The sequence below is a fragment of the Heliangelus exortis genome, chromosome 5, assembly GCF_036169615.1.
Source record: "Heliangelus exortis chromosome 5, bHelExo1.hap1, whole genome shotgun sequence".
NCBI lineage: Eukaryota > Metazoa > Chordata > Aves > Apodiformes > Trochilidae > Heliangelus > Heliangelus exortis.
In genome coordinates, this window is record NC_092426.1 from 6,631,806 (window position 1) to 6,650,547 (window position 18,742).

Genomic DNA, 18,742 nt, shown 5'->3' on the forward strand with positions numbered 1-18,742 from the left:
AGGATTTCCTTTGGTTGGGACTTTAGGTTGCCTTCAACTTGGGTTGAATAGATGTGCTTGGTTTTGCATGCACATTTTAAGACACGTGCTAACGTGCCTAGCACAAGGGTCTGCTGGCATTTTAGGACTAAAACACATAAAAATGAGGTCACTGGCTTGAGCATAAACAACATCTCTTGTTTCTCTCTTCCAGTAACTGTGACTGTGGGAGGACAACAACACTTGCTGGGACTTTATGACACTGCAGGGCAGGTAAAGTACTGCAAATAATTTTTCATTTTCCTTTCCCATGGTTTGTTTGTTACCGTCATATTCTAGGGCTTGTTGTTCATACTGCTTGTGGGATGTTTCTCTTCACAAATACTAACAATCAGTTGTGAGCTGTAATGGTTGTATTGCTGACCTTTTTTTTTCTACGTAAAGTTTTCGCTCTGGTTCATCAATAAAACACAAACAAATACATTCATCCTTAAAAATGAATTTTGTCTAAGCAAAAAACTAAAGCCTGATGAGGCTATTCAGCCATCCATACACCCACCTCCTATTGCAAATATGTTTCATATAAAGTCAATTGTTTTCTTACATTTACCACATGGTGGCGTTGAAGATACAGGGAAGAATTCTCATTTCTGAGATCAGAAAACCAGTATAATACAGCATTGCTTTATTGATCACCAGCTATTGACTTTCTAACTGGTAAATCCCAGCCAGATTGGGATCCATCTCAACATTCTTCTCCCAAGACAATGGTGCCCATTACAGGAAAGCCTGTGCCCCATGCTTACATAGATATATAATGCTTTTACTGTTTCAGCTGTCCACAGATGAACACAGTGTGCTTGCACTAAAAGTGTGCAGAATTCTGGTCTGTGACATGATCTCACCCCCAAGAGAGGAAGGGAGTGTATTTCTCATTGCTCTGTCAGTATAAGGGCCGAAGAAAGTATCAGGAGGAATGCACCTTTAGGGTGAAATTTCCCACTCCTACCTGCCAGTGACTGGCAGAGTAGAGGACCACAATCCTCACAGAAACTTTGCAGAAAATCACCTGCTGAGAGAGGAGGGAGCAGATCCCAGCCTAGGAAGTATTCAAGAACCATGCAAATGAGGCACTTCAGCACATGCTCTAGTAGCATGGTGATTTTTATTTTGTTTTCTTTCGTTTTGTTTCTTTTTCTGGGTTGATGGTTGGAAGCAGTGATCTTAGAGGTCTTCTCCAACTGTGACAATTCTGTGATTCTGTGATCCACCAGCTCCTCCAGTCAGAGCTGGCACTGGGGTCAGCAGAAGAGGAGAGCAGATTCAGAAGCCTGTGTCACTTCCTGGGACCCAGCAGCCCTGGATGCAGGGCTTTGCTTTCAGGAGCACTTCTTGGCTGTGCCATTCTTGCCCATTTTGGGCAGCACTGAAAGCCAGTCTGGAGTTATGTTCACAGATCCTAGTCAGAGTTTACCCAGTGCCTTAATGCTTCTTCTTGTTTTGTGGATCTGAGAGGTCCACCCACCAGCCACTTCCTCAGCAGCACATCCTCTTATTTGGCCTCCTCTCTTGACTCCTCCATCCACTCCTTCCCAATCATTTTGCCAGCTCATGCTTCAAACCAACCAGAGCACCACCTGCCTCCAAGCACCCTTTCTAACTCATCAGGCTCATTTCCCTTTCAGCCCTTGGTCCAGAGGACGGGGCCATCGAGACAAAACTCAAGAGTATGAATCACTTCTTGATGATTGTATCTCTGTGAAGGCTGAAAGGATGATGCTTCCCACATGCTCGTGCCATAACAACAGATCATCTGGGCTGTTTCCTCCCTCCTTCTCCTTGTGTTGTGTGGCTTTCCAAAGGCATCGCTGTGAAGTCATAGCCAAAAATAGCACTTGACATTACGGTGCTAGAAAACATATGCTAATGAAATAACAAATGGAAAATGTACTTACTCCTGCAGCAGGACCCTCTGTCAGCCTGAAGGGAGAGCTGGCAGAGGCCCCAGAGCTGGGGTATCTGGTTTTCTCCATCCCTGGCACAAACAGTCCTAGGAGGGAAAAAACAGTGTTCTATTTCCCCAGGCTGGGCTCTGGTGAGGAGTGCTTGAAGAGTCTGACATTAGGTCAGGCTGGATGTGAGATCAGCACAGCAGCAAGGAAAAAAAAAAAAGCAAGTTTTGCTGGACTTTCTGGGGCTGAACCCTGCTAGGTTGATACAGCTGCGGGGAAGCAACAGCAGTCAATGTACCTTGGCCCCAGTAAGTCACAGGTTTGTAGCTCAGCAAGGACAAGTCTGGTGTTGGCATTTTCTGGCCAAACCAGTGAAACAGGGAAGTTTCAGGCAGTGAAACAGGGAAGCCTTGCAATTGCTAAATATCAGGCAGCAGAATGCAAACACTGCTCTGGGAAACAAATTAAGGATCAGCTACAGCACAATCCCATGAGGAGTCACATCCCTTCTGAAACTCCACTGTCACTAGATGCAGAACCTCTGGTTATAAAATCACAGAATTACAGAATCATACAATCATTTTGATTAGAAAAGACCTTTAATATCTATCATTCGGTCCAAGCCCACCACTAAACCACGTCCCCAAGCACCAGATCTATGCATCTTTTAAATACCTCCAGGGATGGTGATTTCACCACTGCCTTGGGCAGCCTGTTCCAGGTCCTGACAATTCTTTCAATGAACCAGTTTTTCCTAACATTTAAACCCACGTGCCCCCTACCCTTGCAAATGTCCAGTCCGTTTTTTACACTATTTATTTGCTGGACATCAAGCATCTCTGAATGAGAAGTTATCCTGATGCACCTCATAACTGACCATTGCAGGGCTTTGTAGCCTTCTCCTGAAGAAAGAGGGTTTTTGCCTGATGTAGTTTGATGCCTTCTGCCAGCCCGTAGACACAGGCATGTACAAGAGCCCAGATCAACTCTTATCCACATTTGTTCTTCTACTTTAAACTCTATGGATACTCCTGGTTGCCCAGATGAGAGACATGACCTCTTCTTGTGTGGTTGTCCCTCCTTCTTGTGTCCTATATAATGCTCTTTGTTGCTAACAGAAATCAGGAACTACTTTCCTGAAAAAAAAATTTTCTAAAGACTCCAAAGGAACAAGCAAAATAAAATTAAATGCACACTCCTGTAGCTGCCACTTTCAGGCAGAGGGACTGTGGCTTTTAGCTTGTAATTTTAATGGTACAGTTCCAGCCCCTTTAAATAGGCACATCTGGTATATTGAAACTGTTTATTTAGCCAATTTCTTTCCAAAAACCCTAATAAGACTTCCTCAAGGGCTTGCTGCCACCGTGTGGCTGTTTTAGGAGGCAGATTTGCAGCAATGAAACCGAAAATGCAGAAAATGCCTTTGCCAAGCACCAAGATTCATCCTGTATATAACTACAGTATAAACCTGTGACAAGTCATCAGGTTTGGTGTTTTGGGTTAAGATAATGTCCCATTATCATTCAGGCATCAGGCCAGCACCCACATAAAATTTGTCTGTGCTATCATTCAGTTGTTTCTTGGCTTCCACCACGTTGGCATTCAGGTTCCATTAACTCACCTGCTGGGAGCTGGGTGCCATCTCCAGAGCATCATATAAACCTCTTCTCACCAACTTTGCTTCTTCATGGGGTGTGTCACTTATGTTCCCACAAACATTGCTGAGGGCTTTTTCCTGCCATTCCCTGAAAGTGGAGAATCCATTCTTTCTTGGGCTGATACATCCAAACACCTCTTCTTGTCATGGATATTAAGATCATTACTTTCTATAAAAGTGGAAAGATAGAGGACAGCTGACAAACACTCTGGTTTACAGCAAATACTGTGGCAGTAGAGCCTGAGGTGTTAGCAGGGAATTTACTCTTCAGTTGAGTTGAATTTGGGATAATGAACATTCAGCTGGCCCAAACAAAACACTTTGTTTCTTGTTTAGGATGTTCCTTTAAAGTTCTTTTTAAAGAGACAGAGGTAAATATGGCCACATACTTCCTTTCAGAATAAATAATTAAGGTTTTTTGTTCAGAAAAAGCTGGAGCAGACTTTTTACACAAACCAGTAGCACTTTTCAGAAACCAGTGTGAATTCAGAAGGAGTCTGGATCATCTTATCACTGCATGGTCCATGAACAGAAAACTTCAGAAAAAGCACTCAACACATAATTAAATCCTCTTATTTGTTGACCCAGCTAAAGCAAGAGAGAAGCAAGGCTGAATGAAGACCCCATCTAATCTGGACACAGTGATACAGTCCTGCATCATTTTCTCCTGCAGGACAGAAAGCAGCTGAGTGGTTTTCCCTCTCTCAAATAAGTGTTCTCAAGTCTGAGCATTAGCACCTTTTCATCTTTTCTTTTTTTTTTTTTTTTTTTTTTTTTTTTTTTTTTTTTGAGTTATTAATTATTTCAGTACCTGCAAAGCAGAGCTGCATCAATGGAAGTTTCAGACAATTATAACCAAAAGTGACTGTACTGCAGTGATTTAAGACTTGCCTAGAATGCAGAAACTATAAAGTGAAGACCTAGATCTCCCTAAGGCTTCTCAGCAATATGTATTATTTTTTCTTCTCCCACTCCAATTTTCTGGTCTTTTCCCCTTTTTAATTTTGGACCCCTAAAATTAAGTCTTCAGAACATGTGTATCCTCTCTAAAAGCTGCTTCATTGAATTTTTTTAGGAAAACAGGTTTCATAGACAGTACCCACCAGACACAGCTACACATGCTCTCACCATCAGAAAGAGCCACTCTTTCACATGGCTTGCAAAACCTCAGCTCACTCTCAGCATCTCAAGCCTGAAAACAGACCCAAATTCTTCCTTGAAACCCAGCTATGAAAGACAGCTCATGACACAACATAGCTGCACTTCAAGCTGTTTGAAAATTCACCACCTTCATGAGGAGCACAAAGTCATCTTTCCTTCTCCAGCCCTAGGGCTGAGGAAACATAAATCACCCCCAGTGATTTACCCAGACCCTGAAGGTTGGATCTCGTCTGTTCTGTGCTTTCAAGATGAGTGCCTTCTTCTGACTTACACATTGCTGAGTACCAGATGCTGCTAGGACAGCACCAAATCAACCTAAGACTTGTATTTTTTGTATGTGGGCATGTCTAGAATGCCTACTGGGGAATAGAAAGCCCATAACAGTAACAGAAAAGCCCTAAAAGATGTGTGTCATCAGCAAATATTAGCTAGAGGTGACAGTTACATAAAACTTCCCAGGCTGGCATCACATTGCTGGAGGGTTGAGGTTGGTACACACAGTCTCAAGATCAATTTTATTTTATGGCATGATGGACACTCTGTAGCATTATCCTCTGCACCAGCATCCCCACAGATGCACATGCACAAAAAAAATCTGTTCCACTCTTTTGAGGAAAGATACTGACAAAACAGCACTCCATAGGGTGTGATTTCCCCCACGGCAGCTCCCCAGAGGTGATGGATGTGTGTGAGCATGGAGGGACAACGTTGAGCAGATGATTGAGAGCCAACATGATGCCCCTATCTGTGCCTGTCCACCACCCCATAATGTGTTTGTCATTTTCCCCTTGCCAGGAGGACTACAACCAGCTGAGACCCCTGTCCTACCCCAACACAGACGTGTTCTTGATCTGCTTCTCAGTGGTGAACCCTGCCTCCTACCACAATGTCCAGGAGGAGTGGGTGCCTGAACTGAAAGTCTGCATGCCCAATGTGCCTTATGTCCTCATAGGAACACAGGTAATGCTCCTCTGGGGCACCACCGGCCACCACAAAGGTCTTGAGGATGAGGGGGCTCCTGGTCCACCCCATTGGGGCTGGAACTTGAGCTCTGTGGAAAAGTTTCCAATTTAAGTTCTTATGTGAAATGCAGCTGGAGTTTCAGATTAGAGGAAAACTCAGGGTCTGGGAACAGAAACCAATATGCATCTGTCCCATTTCACTAATCACTCAAAACTCATGGCAAAACTCATCCCATCTTTTTATTCAAATGTACATAATTTTGATCAAGCCATATATACCTATAAGGAGCAAAGATTTCTAACAGGCTTTAATGAAGGGAAAAAAAACTGACCAAAGTCTGTGGTTTGAAACAGAAGCTAAATTTCAGACTAAAAAATTAAGAATGTAAACAACTAACCAATGTCTTACTGAGAGACATGGGAAGAAAATAGCTTCCCTTCATGATTTTACATCAGCATTGCAATCATCATCACCATCCTGCTTATGTTGTAGTGGCTGTTAAGCTAAATGAACAAAACACTTTGTTTTGGCCTTAAAACTTATGAATCTATCGATCAAATTAAAAAGTACCTTAAATATGGGTTCACTTCCCAGAGTGGCTGGAGAATGAGGAGTAGGGATACAACCATCTGGAAAATTTTCAGACTCTGGATGGTAACCTAAGCCAAGTTAGAGAAACAGATTGAATTTTGGTCAAAACCAAATTCTTCATGCCATTTGGAAGTCAAATCATTCAAACACTGTTTTTGTTTTCCACACTGCAATAATCTAAAACACCCATTTTAAAACAGTATTATTAACTTTGGATCACCCACTCTGAAAATGGATGGGTTTGAAATGCCAGAATGCTTCACTTTGATGTTTTCCATAGAAATAAAAGATTTTATTTCAAGTCAGTCAGACTGAGCTGCATCTGTCTGGCCTGTCAAGATGGTTTTGGGTGATGCAGTGCAGGGTCACAGCAGCTTCCCCTTCCAGTGGGTCTCAGGCTTCCACTGATGCTTTCCAAGATTCATATTTCCTTGTGAGAGCCACTGAGAACCACATCTCTACTCTACCATAGCTATCTGAGCTGTGGCCCCAGTAACCCACTGGTGGGAACTAATTCATGTTAAACACAAAGAAAATTTTAAAAACTAAAAAAGAAAAAAATAAAAGAAGAAGAAAAATTCTTATGCAATTTCTAAAGTATCATCTGAGTCTGAGAGAAGAGATGCTCTTATGTGAGGACAGGACTGTGGGTTTGTAAAGCAATGAAAACCTGTCTCATGAATTACAGAAAGGTGATACTGAACATAAGGCTTGTGTATTTTCTGTTAGATTGATCTTCGGGATGACCCCAAAACTTTGGCTCGGCTGCTTTACATGAAGGAGAAACCACTCACCTATGAGCATGGAGTGAAGCTAGCCAAGGAGGTAATTGCCTTTTCTGAGGTCCCATGAAATCCATTGATCACAGCTTTCCTTTGGGTTTGTTTTGTTCAAGATGAACTCCTCCAGGGCATGCTGGTTGATCCTAGACAGAGATAAAAGCTTCTGTTCAAACAGGCTGGACCCAGACAACAATTGCAACTTTCAAGTCTGCTGCTCTGCTGAGACACCCGATTGAGCTCTAAGCAAAGCAGAGAGGTGCACAGGACAGGAGATGGCAAATAGGGCCCAAAACATATTCTACTGACCTCTTTACCTAAGTCAGGTGTTTCTGGTTCGTCCATTAGCAGAAAAAAAACTGAACAAGCAACGAGATTGCTGAAGAAGCTGAAGCTACTTTTCCAGGCCACTGCATGTGTTTGTGTCATACCAGCACACCCAGGGGACTCCCATCTCAAGATGATGCTTCCCAAAAGCTAGCTGGAAGCCCTCCCCCGGGTAGCTGCTCCCTGGAGTTGCAGGAGGCAGGACACAGGGGTGAGAAGTCAGGAGAGAAGAGCCAAGTATACGAAGGGGTTCAGCTAACAAGCCAGCATCTCCTGAAAACCCCAGAGCTGCACAGACAGGAGGCCAAGCTCCCAGTCCAGCACAGGGATGCAGTTTCCCTGTCTCTCTGGTGGGTCATTCAGGGGATTCCTGCTCCCCACTAACCCCTGAGGTGAGATACAGGTGTTGATGCTCATCTCTGATCCCTCTCTCAGAATGACCAATTGAGCTTGTCCCCTAATCCCATAGGTAGCCAGGTAGCCAGATGCAAACCAGAGCAAAGACCTGACCCCCTTTCTAAAGTTCTGGGCTCCCCTCAGTGTCAGGGTATGTGTGTACATGGAAGGATGCTGGAACAGGATTGCTCTGTGTCTTTCTCCCAATGGTGGGTACTCATGTTTATCTCTCTTTATCAGATAGGAGCACAGTGCTATCTGGAGTGCTCAGCCCTCACACAGAAAGGCCTCAAGACAGTCTTTGATGAAGCAATCCTGACCATCTTCCACCCCAAGAAGAAGAAGAAGCATTGTGCAAAGTGCCACAGCTGCTGCACCCTCGTGTGAAGCCACCTGGAGAGAAAAGCAAGATGAGTTCCATGAAACCAAGCAAGGTTAGAAAGGCAATGAAGATCACATGCAACTGAAATGGGGAACATGACCAGAAAGAGGTCATTTTCACCCAAATATAGGAGCCCTCCATTCTGTGAAACCTCCCAGCTGTATCACACCAGGCTGACTCATGTCTCTGTGCTTTCCTAACCCTCCAGAGCTGGATGCAGGCTGCTCCCACTGCTGAGCCAGCAGAAACCACACTGCCTGCTCCTGCTTGACTCCTCACCTTAGGAATGAGGTGAAGGTGATATGTGGAAAAACAAAGAACTAAAGGTGGTAAAAGAAACAAGAGAAACTCCATTTGTGGCCTTAAGCAAGAATCGCTCAAAATTAGGAATTTGCCATACCTAGGAATTGAATCTGAACTGACTGAAAGCACCTGGAGATCTGTAAAAATCTGATATGTAAAGATATACCCTATAGGTAGGATGTACTTTTAAATTACACATCTTTTATAAGACTTGCTAGTTCAGCATATACTTTAGTTTGTTCAAACCACACGGAAGCAGAGGTGGAGTGGTTCCAGTTTGTTTCCACTTGACAGTGAAACTTCATGGCATCAGTATGTTGCTGCACCCAAACTATCAGAATGGATCAACGTTTACCTCCAGACTTAAGGAATGTTCTTACAACAAAAGAATGCAAATAACTGTGTTTTCACAGGGGAATGTCCAGGCTGAGCCACTTTCTCATAAGCTGGGAAAGGAAGAACAAAGTTGTAGCACTAATGTACTGAAACAAAGAAATTCTGCCACCAAAGAATATTGTCCTAGACATGAAATAGCAGTGTGGAACAATCTCCCTTCCAAACTGAGAACAGGAACAAGACACGTTGCCATGGCAACTGAAAATTTACCTTCTAGATCAGCTGGATTTCTACATCTCGCCCAGCAGATGAAAATAGCCAAAAAACAAAAAGCCAAAGGTCACACTGATTTCAAATGCTTTAAGGTGATCCAGTTACTTTGAGATTATTTTTTATGGAGTATTTCATGTAAAAAAAAATGTCAGCAAAGTGGAGCTGTAAACATGTTGGTTTATTGTAGTCTCACTCCTCCCACCCATTCCTTCTTTCATTACTCCTCTTTTTCCAACCTCATTACTGCAAGTGCTGTTTAGGTTGCAGCATGGCTGCAGTCCTCAGGACTGAACTTTCACTCAGGCTGCAGAGGATGGGCTGCAGCTGATAGCAGAGATGGAAAGTCCAGACCTTAAGGGAAGCGAAGCTGCTTGTTAGATCTCTTTGCTGTTGAAAAAAGAGTGCCTTTTCACTAATGCCTCTCCAGGGAGCTGTACTCTTGCACATCACAGCAACACGGACACTCAGAAGTGAACTCAAAGGGCATCTTGCTACTTGCGTCTGCCTTCAGGTCCTCTGCAAATGCCATGGGACTCTCTTGTTATGGATTTAATTCCCCAAGCAGAAAATCACAGTGCTAGCAAATACAGATCTCAAGACCTCTGATGTAGCTTTTTGCAAAAGGAGTATCCGTAGTCAGCATCTCTAGAAGTGCTAGGAGTAAGTGCTAGCAGCAGTGCACCCTCCAGCCCAGGGATATGTGCTCCATGCCCCCGTGCCCCATGCCAGGGGACTGCCAGCCCTCTGCTTTCCAGAAGTGTGGCTGAGTATTCACATGCAGCCAGGAAAAACTCTTGTGGTTACTGGTGAATTATAGACCTGGTGTACTCTGAGCAATTGGTTTCTTCAGCAGGTCCATGGGAACAGCCCCCTGGTGTGGAGCAGACAGCAAACACAGTGCAGGGCCCACTCCTGCAGCCACAGAAGCTGGTGGGTGGGTCCCAGTTCCTCCTCTAGCACATACTCAGTTTACAATGGACACCTACAGAAAACAGATCTGACACCCTGAAACATTTCCAGGTAGAAAACAACAGTTCTCTCTAACAAAAATGCTCCAATTCAAGGTGAGTGCTTGGTTGCTGTTACCCAGCAGGCTTTCACTCACCATCTCTTTCCCACTGCACACAAGAATGGATTAAAACAAAGTTGTGCTAAATCAAAGACAGATAAAAGAAAGATTTCCTCACTTCTGGTACTGTTTGTGCATATTTTATAGTTGGTTTTATTATATCCCAGCTATTTGCTTCAAATGGACTGGCTGATAAAGCACAGCATGGAGCCAGGACAGTGCTGAAGGCTGGAGAAGGGCTTCACGTTGTGGCCCAGGAGAAGCAGTGGGTATTCACACAGCTGGGACACTAGCAACCAGCTGAACTGTAATGTATCAAGAGATATTAGGGGACTACGAGGCAAAGTTGGAGTGGACTCAATAAACAAATATTTGGGGGACACTTTTTGGCTTAGAACATAACTATAAGTCCACTGAAACAAAAAAGAAAAGCAGCGTTCAAGATATTTCAGAGAAAATTAAGGCTTTCCTGTGCTGCCATTTCCTTCAGTGGAAATAAAATAGGATGGTTACTTTGGTTTAGCTCATGTGTGATGCTGTAGAGTGCCAGTCCATATCCAAGTCTCTTGTTAAAGTAAGAGAAGTCTGTTTTAGATGAAGTGCAGTGAAAACACTCAGGCTGGAGCTTAGAGCTTCACAAAATACAGAGGAAATAGAAATCCAGATTGATAGCTGAGCTTATCATAAAATAATGAGCACACTGGAAAAATGCAATATAGCATTCCCAGCATGCATCAGAGAAAGCCACAGATAATAAACTTATATTTTTGTGTCCCACCGAGCATCAGGGGTGTCTACTAATACTAATAGAATGGCACAGGATAGGCATATAAACCCAGAAATAAATAGGAAGTTGTAACGATGAAGTAAGAGCAGTGGTTGGAGGAAAATGACTAAAAAACATATGGTGATGTAGAAGCTCACATGCTACTGCCATAATGTATTCAACTGCAGCACCCTGCACAACTTAGCTGCAGGAAAATTATTAATATGCACACAAAATAAAATGTTAAGGCTATCTAGGTTTAATTTGCACCTAGAAAGCCAAGCACATCAAGTTTGTGGGGCAGTAAATTTCCAAGTTTTTCAATCTGATTGTGAACAAAATTTGACATCTGGGAGCTGCAACAGAGGGGGGATGGTCCCAATCCACAGAGAAATGGCCTCTGTACTCCATTTGTTTTTCATTTCTCTTCCAACTAAAAAAAATGTTTTTAAAATAGCCATGGCTAATGAAAGTCCCATGAGCAGTATTCCTATGTCAGGTTATGTGCACACACTCATCCATGCAATGGGGTTCTCACTCCAAGATCTGCCCTGTCACACTATTATTTTGGGGAGACAGGAACAGCAGAGGCTTGAGAAAGGGATTGTAGGCAGATGAAGGAGACTCGGGGACTATCTGGCAAGTTGTACCTAATACCTTTTCTAAAAGCCAACAGATGGTCTGCAAACAGGCAGCAAAGCTTATTTTCAGAAATATCAAAACACCAGACACAGTGCAAGCACAGGCATAAGGCAACAGATATAAACCTCAAGTTATTTTCAAGCCCCATTAGTAACAAGGACCAAAAATGGATAAAGGATTGGCGGGTGAAAGGAGATGGGTTTTCTTACTGTAAGATGAGCTCGAAATGAGACCCCAATTTCACCTTCAAAGGAACATAGTTAGGAGAGCTGTAAAGGCTATAAACCATCCCAGGAACCTATTTGACAATGTCTTCTTAATGCAACTGATGTCAAAACCTCTCCTGACAGAGCTGCCTTTGCTAATAGTCTGCTATCATTTCAAAAGCACTCACAACTTATGAGAAATCTGCTAGAGCCTGTAAAACCCATCTCCTTTGGCCTCTTCTGAAACCTGAAGTTGTAGCTTAAACAGTTTCCAAAGGGTTTTCATGTAAACTCCTGCAAGGAGATATGGGAAATATTAGGTATTAGAGACCTATCTCAAGATGTTAGAGAGTTTTTATCTCATTACAACCTGCAGATGCCTCTGCCCTTCAGAGTGCTGCTAAAACACCATGATCTGAAGGTGGTCCCACAAAGATTCCAGAAGAGTTGGGGAGAACACAGAAGCAAAGCTCTAACCCCACACAGGTCCACCCAGGAGCATTTGTTGCATTTGGTATAAGTCCCATGTATTTATATCCTCCAAGAGTAGTAGAGAGCAGTTCTCAAGGTTACCTCCTCTGGTTCTCCTGTGTGCCAAACACTCACAGACCTTCTCTCTCTGCCCTGTAAATCTGAAGTTACAGTAGTATGTAGCTTCTGAAGAGCAACCAAGTACAAGTTCTTGCCCTGCATTACCTTGAATTAAGCATGGTGTGAATCTTTCCCTCAACTTCCCCACATGCTTGTGCTGATACAAATCTTCCTGCTGGTGGGAACTGCAGAATTCACTCCAAGTCCAAGATGACAATCAAAACAACCATTACAGAACCTGCCATTAATTTTTCTCACCTTTTTTCTCTTTCAAAGTACTGCTTCAGTTCAGTCCCCCAGAACCACTGCAATGAGTCTCTAGGCAAGTGGCTAAAAAACTACCCCAAGGATGGGAAAATCACCACAGAAAACAGAGAGCAACAGAGACCAAACGTTTCACTATCAGTGACTGTTGACATGCATGCACGACCTTCATTTCCCATCAGCAGCAAGCTGTCAAGATCCTATCCAAAATATGGGCCTAAGACTCCAGAGACCCAATTTGTGAACCCTTTACTGGAGCTTGGAAAAGGACAAATCTCTACTATAATTGCTTATTTTCCTCTTAGTACATCAAGACCCTCTGAATGCAGCAAAAAAGCCTCCCACTGATTTTGGTAGTGTGATCTTAGCTGTCTTCACCTATCAGAGCAAAACATGAATAGAAATATTTTTGCATTGAAAAGTTGGGATGGAAACACTGATTAGAAGTGTTGAATGCAGCAGAATAGCATCTACGTTCCTACTTTGGGGGAGAGCTACATAATCAGGGCCCAAAGCCACAATTAGTCAATTTGATCCTAAAACAAGAGACTGTTTTTCTGGGATGTTCCAGAAACCCCATTAGAACCTCATTGTAAGAGGAAAATGAGCTATAAACACATACATAACTGAGCAAAAAGCAAAAATCATATGAATTGCTGTCAATAGTGAAAAATCTCTTTAACTTTGGAAAAATATTAACAAAAAATAACCTTGAACAGGATCCCCAGTCTATTCCAGAATGTGTAAATCATAATGCACTGTTTGGCTGCTTCTTCCAGCTGTACCTTTAAGGTGGGATTTGCAAAAATGCTGCATGTTGGCTTCATTTCAATTGTCATGAAGACAATGGAATATTTCAATGGGTCCACACTTGACTAATGGGGAAAACATTTCAGATTCTTTACGTTTCCTCCTTTTTTGCCCTTTATCGTGGCCGACCAAGTTTTGAGCACACAGATACACTGAGCCAGGTCCAAGAATCTTTTATACCTTTTGGCTGCTGGTTGTGGACTCCCAAAAGAAGTTTAGCATCTGGAGATTTTGCTGATCTGATCTTTGTCTTGAGCTTTGGTGACTGGATTTGGAACTCCTGGTTTCAACCACTACTGAGGCTGAAGATGCAAATTATTATATTAACATTAAAATGTTCAAGATGATTGGGTGTCTTTGATGAGTTTGACACTGCACCCAGCACTGTCACTTAATTTTATCTCATCCCAGTGGAATGGCAGCATTCAGGATGCCAGATTTCATTTTGCATTTGGTATTGCCAAGGATCAGTCTGAGTTCCTGTTGATATTCTGGTGAATTTCCACTTTGATCAGAGGTTAATGAATTCAGAGTAAATAGTTGTCACCAGTTTACAGATTCCAGATCTCCCAGTACAAGTTATTTGTACTGATAAGGTGTATAAATTTTTGTCTGATGCCTGTCAAAGTATTTTGGGTGTGAGCCATACTCACAGCATGACTGTCATATTGTCTCTCCCAACACTCTTCTCCAAACTAGGCAGCTGCTCTAAATGCATTACAGGACTGGCAGTACTGACCTGCCTTGTCAGGATGGAGTAAATGAGCCTAAACTTTCCCCAAACTTGTAAATAATAATTCACTAATAAGCAATAACACAAAACTATGTGAGAGGAGAAAGCCACTGGCAAAGGCTTTGTCACTCAGTGGTGAGCCCAGATTGCCAGGTAGGAAATGCTACAGAGCAAGGCATGGCCTGGTGTCCATGCTGCCCAAGGATGTTGAGACCCTGAAGAACAGGCTCAGGTGGGGGTCCCTGGAGTCACACCAGGTTAGCTGGGGCTCAGCAGCACCTTGAGACTGGGAAGGCTTTAAAGAGGATGCAGAGAGGAGCAGGGGGATGGATCTGATGTCCTGAGTGCACAGATGACTGAATCCAGCTTAACCTGTTACGATGCTGATGACCTAACAAGCATTCAATTGCAATGAGATTCTCTGCTCCCCTGAGAACACAAAGAAAAATTATTTCCTCTCTTTTTTTTGCATAGTACTTCAACAATACTTAAAATTAACAGTGCAACATGTTATTTTGAATATGTCTGTGTAGCAGATGTAATCAATCAGTCTCTAACACATCTCCAGTCAGCTCTAAGCAGGCCAAGAATAAGAGTCGTTTACTTTACTTGATGTGAGCAACTCAACTTTTCTCTCCCAAAATGTTGCTGTGTGCAGTATCACTGGAGTATGGGGCCAGTAAAACCAAAGGATGAGTACAAAACCATTATGAATGACTTTTCAGTGGCATACCTTTTTTCAAAGATTAACCAAATCCTCAAAATGTCGTTAAAGCAATAAAATTTCAAAGCAAGGCAATTCAGTTTTCCAGCAATTATGTTTGCATAGTTTAAAAATCATGTAAACAGTGTTAGTTTCCTATTTACAGCACATGATTCTGTATTCTTTTGCTTCTCCTATTTTAAGCATGTAATTATTGTATATTGTAACTGCACATTAATATCGTCTATTGTACATAGTTTATTTTAACAAAATAAAGGTATTGCTAAGTATTTTGAGAGCATCATTTTGAGAAACTGTGGTGCTGTGTTTATTGTCCCAGATGCTCATCATATACACCTTGCAGGACATTTCAGGTAGGAAATGCAGATGCTAACACATTGGGCTTCTTTTGGGTGGTCCTGGAACCACCTGCACCTTCCAGTGTCACCTGCAGAAAGTCAACAGACTGTGACACCACAGAGGTTTTCCTGTCTCAGGCATGTTCCTCTTGGGATACTCCTGCTTAACCAAATTCCTTGCAGCCTGGAAACATGGGTAGGTGGAGATGTGGGACCTGCAGGTCCCTACTGGCACTTGCCCTTCAGATCACTCCAGCCTAAGGGTGTCCCCCAGTCACTGGCCTAAAAATATTTAGATTCCCATCTACCACCAATAGTAATGTGGTCTGTTGACTGATCTTTCAGATATACCTTTTTAAAATTTATTTAATTTTATTTAATTTATTTTAGTAAGGGGTCCTTGGCATTAGTCTCTATAGTCTCCACTGCAATATCACAGCACCATAAAAGGAGGGTTTTTTCCTTCCTCAAGTGAATAAAGTGTCTTGGAGAGAAGCCAGCATGCAGCAGCCTGGCAGGCACTGGAGCTCTCTTGGTAAAGGAGTGTGTTAGCCCAAGTGTTAGTGTTTAAGGGGAGTTTTTTACTCCCTGACAAACCTAACACACAATAACAAAACCCATCAACAAATCTTTACTGATGGCAAAGAAGATGATGTGGTGTGTAACCTTCAGCCTAGCAGCCAGGGCAGAGAGAAGCAGGAGAGAAAGTGAAAAGCTGAAAGTGCTGAAGAAGTTACGTTAGGAAAGACAGCCTGAAAATTCTGGACTGGGATCAAGAACATGACTGGCTCCAGTCCTCCAGGTATTCAGTGCAGAGATATGGACCATGCTTTAAAAAATATAAAACATGAAATAATAATTTTTAAAAAGGTAGTGCCTGTATTACCCAGCTTTCAGTTCCATTTACTTTAAGACCAGAAGAAGTCCCATTGACCAGCTAATCTAACCTTCTAATAAAGACCATCAATCCCATCATTCCTGAACAGCATCCCTAATACTGACTGGGTTAAAGCAAATTTTACAAGAGAAAGGCTCTTTTCATGTTCCTCAAGCTTGTGAACCTCCTAAATGTGCTTAAATAACTCCTATTGGGGGAACAGTCTCTCAGAACATTGCAGAATATGACAAAATATATTCCCAATAAAAAGGCTCTGCAGCTCAAATCCCTGCCTGTTATAAAAGGATGCACTCTCAGAGGAGCCAGAACAATTACAGAGTACACAGCATATGGCCTGGAATATGTCTGATTTACCTGCTCCTGGGGGAAGCTGGTATCAGTCACCAGACTTTCTTCAGGAAGAAGCAGTGTGGAGGACCCATGCATCCAGGGTTAACAACAAGGTGCTGGATGCATCCTCCAGAGAAGAAACTTCTTAAACTGCTGCCCACTAAATCTATAGACAGAGGACACATTTACACAGCCCTGATGGTTTCACATTCCCCTGAGCATCCTTTGTTAGCTCCTGTCAGCAGCAGGACACTGGGTGAGACAGCCCTTTGCAGTTCCCATGTTCTCATGTGAGTACAGTGAGAGCAGGAGGAAGCTGCCTGTCCCATCCTCCCAAAAGGGAAATCCAGTCAATGCAGGAAGCACACAGACGTTTCCTGCCCTCCCTATCACTGTAACTCAGGTTGGAAGACCATGTAAAATAACCTGATTTCTGACATGGTCAGACTGGCTCCCCTCAGCAGGGGATTGAGGGAAAATGAACTTCAAGACCCAGCCTGGGAAGGGTCTTCCAATTTTCTCAACTGTGGTGGGTTATTTGGACTGTCTGCAGAATCTGAGCAGGAGGTTAAATCCCAGCTGCAGCATAAAGGATATGAAAGTACTGTCAAAAATCAAAGCAGTGCAGGGCTGTGGCTATTGCTGTTCAGGTTAAAGGAGCAACAACAAACCTGAGCAAGCGAGTGCTGGATACACACTCATCACAAGGGATACACTCCAAAACACATAGAGGAGAAAAAAAAATTGTCACTTCCACTTCCAAAAAAAGTGTCACTTCATCACTTCCACTGAAAGTGTCACTTCATCACTTGCACTGTCCAGAAGGGAAACTTGGGCACAGAGAAAGAAATCCACTGATTTGCCCATACTTTCCTGGTGTGGTTATGACAGAACCAAGTGCCATCCCCAGGTTGCATAGTCATAGCTTCTCCACATCTGCACCTTCTCCTTCCTGAGCAGGTAGATGCAGCATCTTCTCCCTTCATACAGAAAGTTGGGCCTGCAGGGCTGTGAATGCTTCAGCAACATGGCTTTGTGAAGGAGCTTCTCTCTGGCCATGCTTTGCTCCCTACCCATACAATTGTCTCAGAGGATTCAAGCCCCCCTTATACATAGAGCAAAATTTCCTTCCCTTGCTTTTAGGCAGTGAAGTTTTGGCCAGATTAAATGTGCAGAGGCAAATTACACTTCTAAGAGCTCTACACTACGGTCTGTGAGGATTTCTGCCCAGTGCTGGTTGTTGGTGTCCAGGTGGAAGGGACAACCACAGTGCTACAAAAATCAGTGGGGAGTTTCATGGAAGAGGTAGTATGTATGCTGTGACAGCCCTGTGACAAGCACTCCTTGCAAACTTAGGCACCAAAGACAGAAGAGCTTTTTAACTTCTTTGGACAGATAGGAAGGTAATCAAAAGGCATCAAAAATGCCCCTCAGGAGATGAAGGTGGCCTGGGAATGAAGCTTCTCATGCTCTGAAGTGTGGTGGGCTATTTTGGCTGTCTGCAGACTCTGAGCAGGAGGTTACATCCCAGCTGCAGCATTAAGGATGTGAAAGCCAAAAGACCTGATCCCACACATTAAAATCTAAGAATGAAAAACCGGTATTGTAAGACTTTGACAGAAAGTCTTGAAATTACCTGCAGTAGGACTAAGGTGGCCCCTTGAAATTCACTGCGTGGTGCCCACTGGGGAAACCAACAGAGCTGGAGAGAGATGGAGTTGTGTCAGTCAAATTAGTTGGTGGGCTCTGTACTTTTGTCACCCACAGCAAATCCACATCATCTCCATTCACTTTTGCTTTCCTCCTTAAAACACCATCTAGCAGTGTTAGCTTGGTTTCAGTCAATACATCCTTCCCACTCTTCCTCTTCCGCCTCCCAGTCTGGCTGCTGCTGTATCCATCAAAAGCCTCCTTCACACCCAGCACTGTTTGCTTCTGAACACTTGCTGAGGTTTCTCCTGTCTCACCATGTCTGGGGACAGCCCATATATCCTGCTGGCTGCAAAAGAAGGAAGTTTGCCACTTTCTAACCCTACTCTTAATCCTGAGACGATAGCATAGCCAGACCCCGTGAGAGAAATCCAGGGAAGGAAATGACTTCACATCAGCATCAAGAGATGTTTTGCAGGTGTTCACAGCTCTGGCAAAGAGTCTGTGGGACCTGAAACATATTCTGCATATGAAAGCTCTGTATATTGGTTTAAATTGAATTCATGCTACAATTTTGAGGTTTAATGAAGGGCACAAAATAATTTGCAGGTTTCTCACAACA

The 18,742-nt window shown here is 43.2% G+C and overlaps 1 protein-coding gene across 1 annotated transcript in view; it reads left to right on the forward strand.

Moving 5' to 3' along the window:
• The window catches only part of RHOJ (ras homolog family member J), a 60,915-nt gene extending 45,728 nt beyond the window's left edge, over positions 1-15,187 (forward strand). The window contains exons 2-5 of the mRNA XM_071745318.1: positions 194-252; positions 5,545-5,709; positions 7,033-7,128; positions 8,046-15,187. Of these exons, the coding sequence (XP_071601419.1) occupies positions 194-252; positions 5,545-5,709; positions 7,033-7,128; positions 8,046-8,192 (467 nt within the window). The 3' untranslated portion in view covers positions 8,193-15,187. The remainder of the gene's footprint in view (positions 1-193; positions 253-5,544; positions 5,710-7,032; positions 7,129-8,045) is intronic.
• Positions 15,188-18,742: the final 3,555 nt, after the last annotated feature.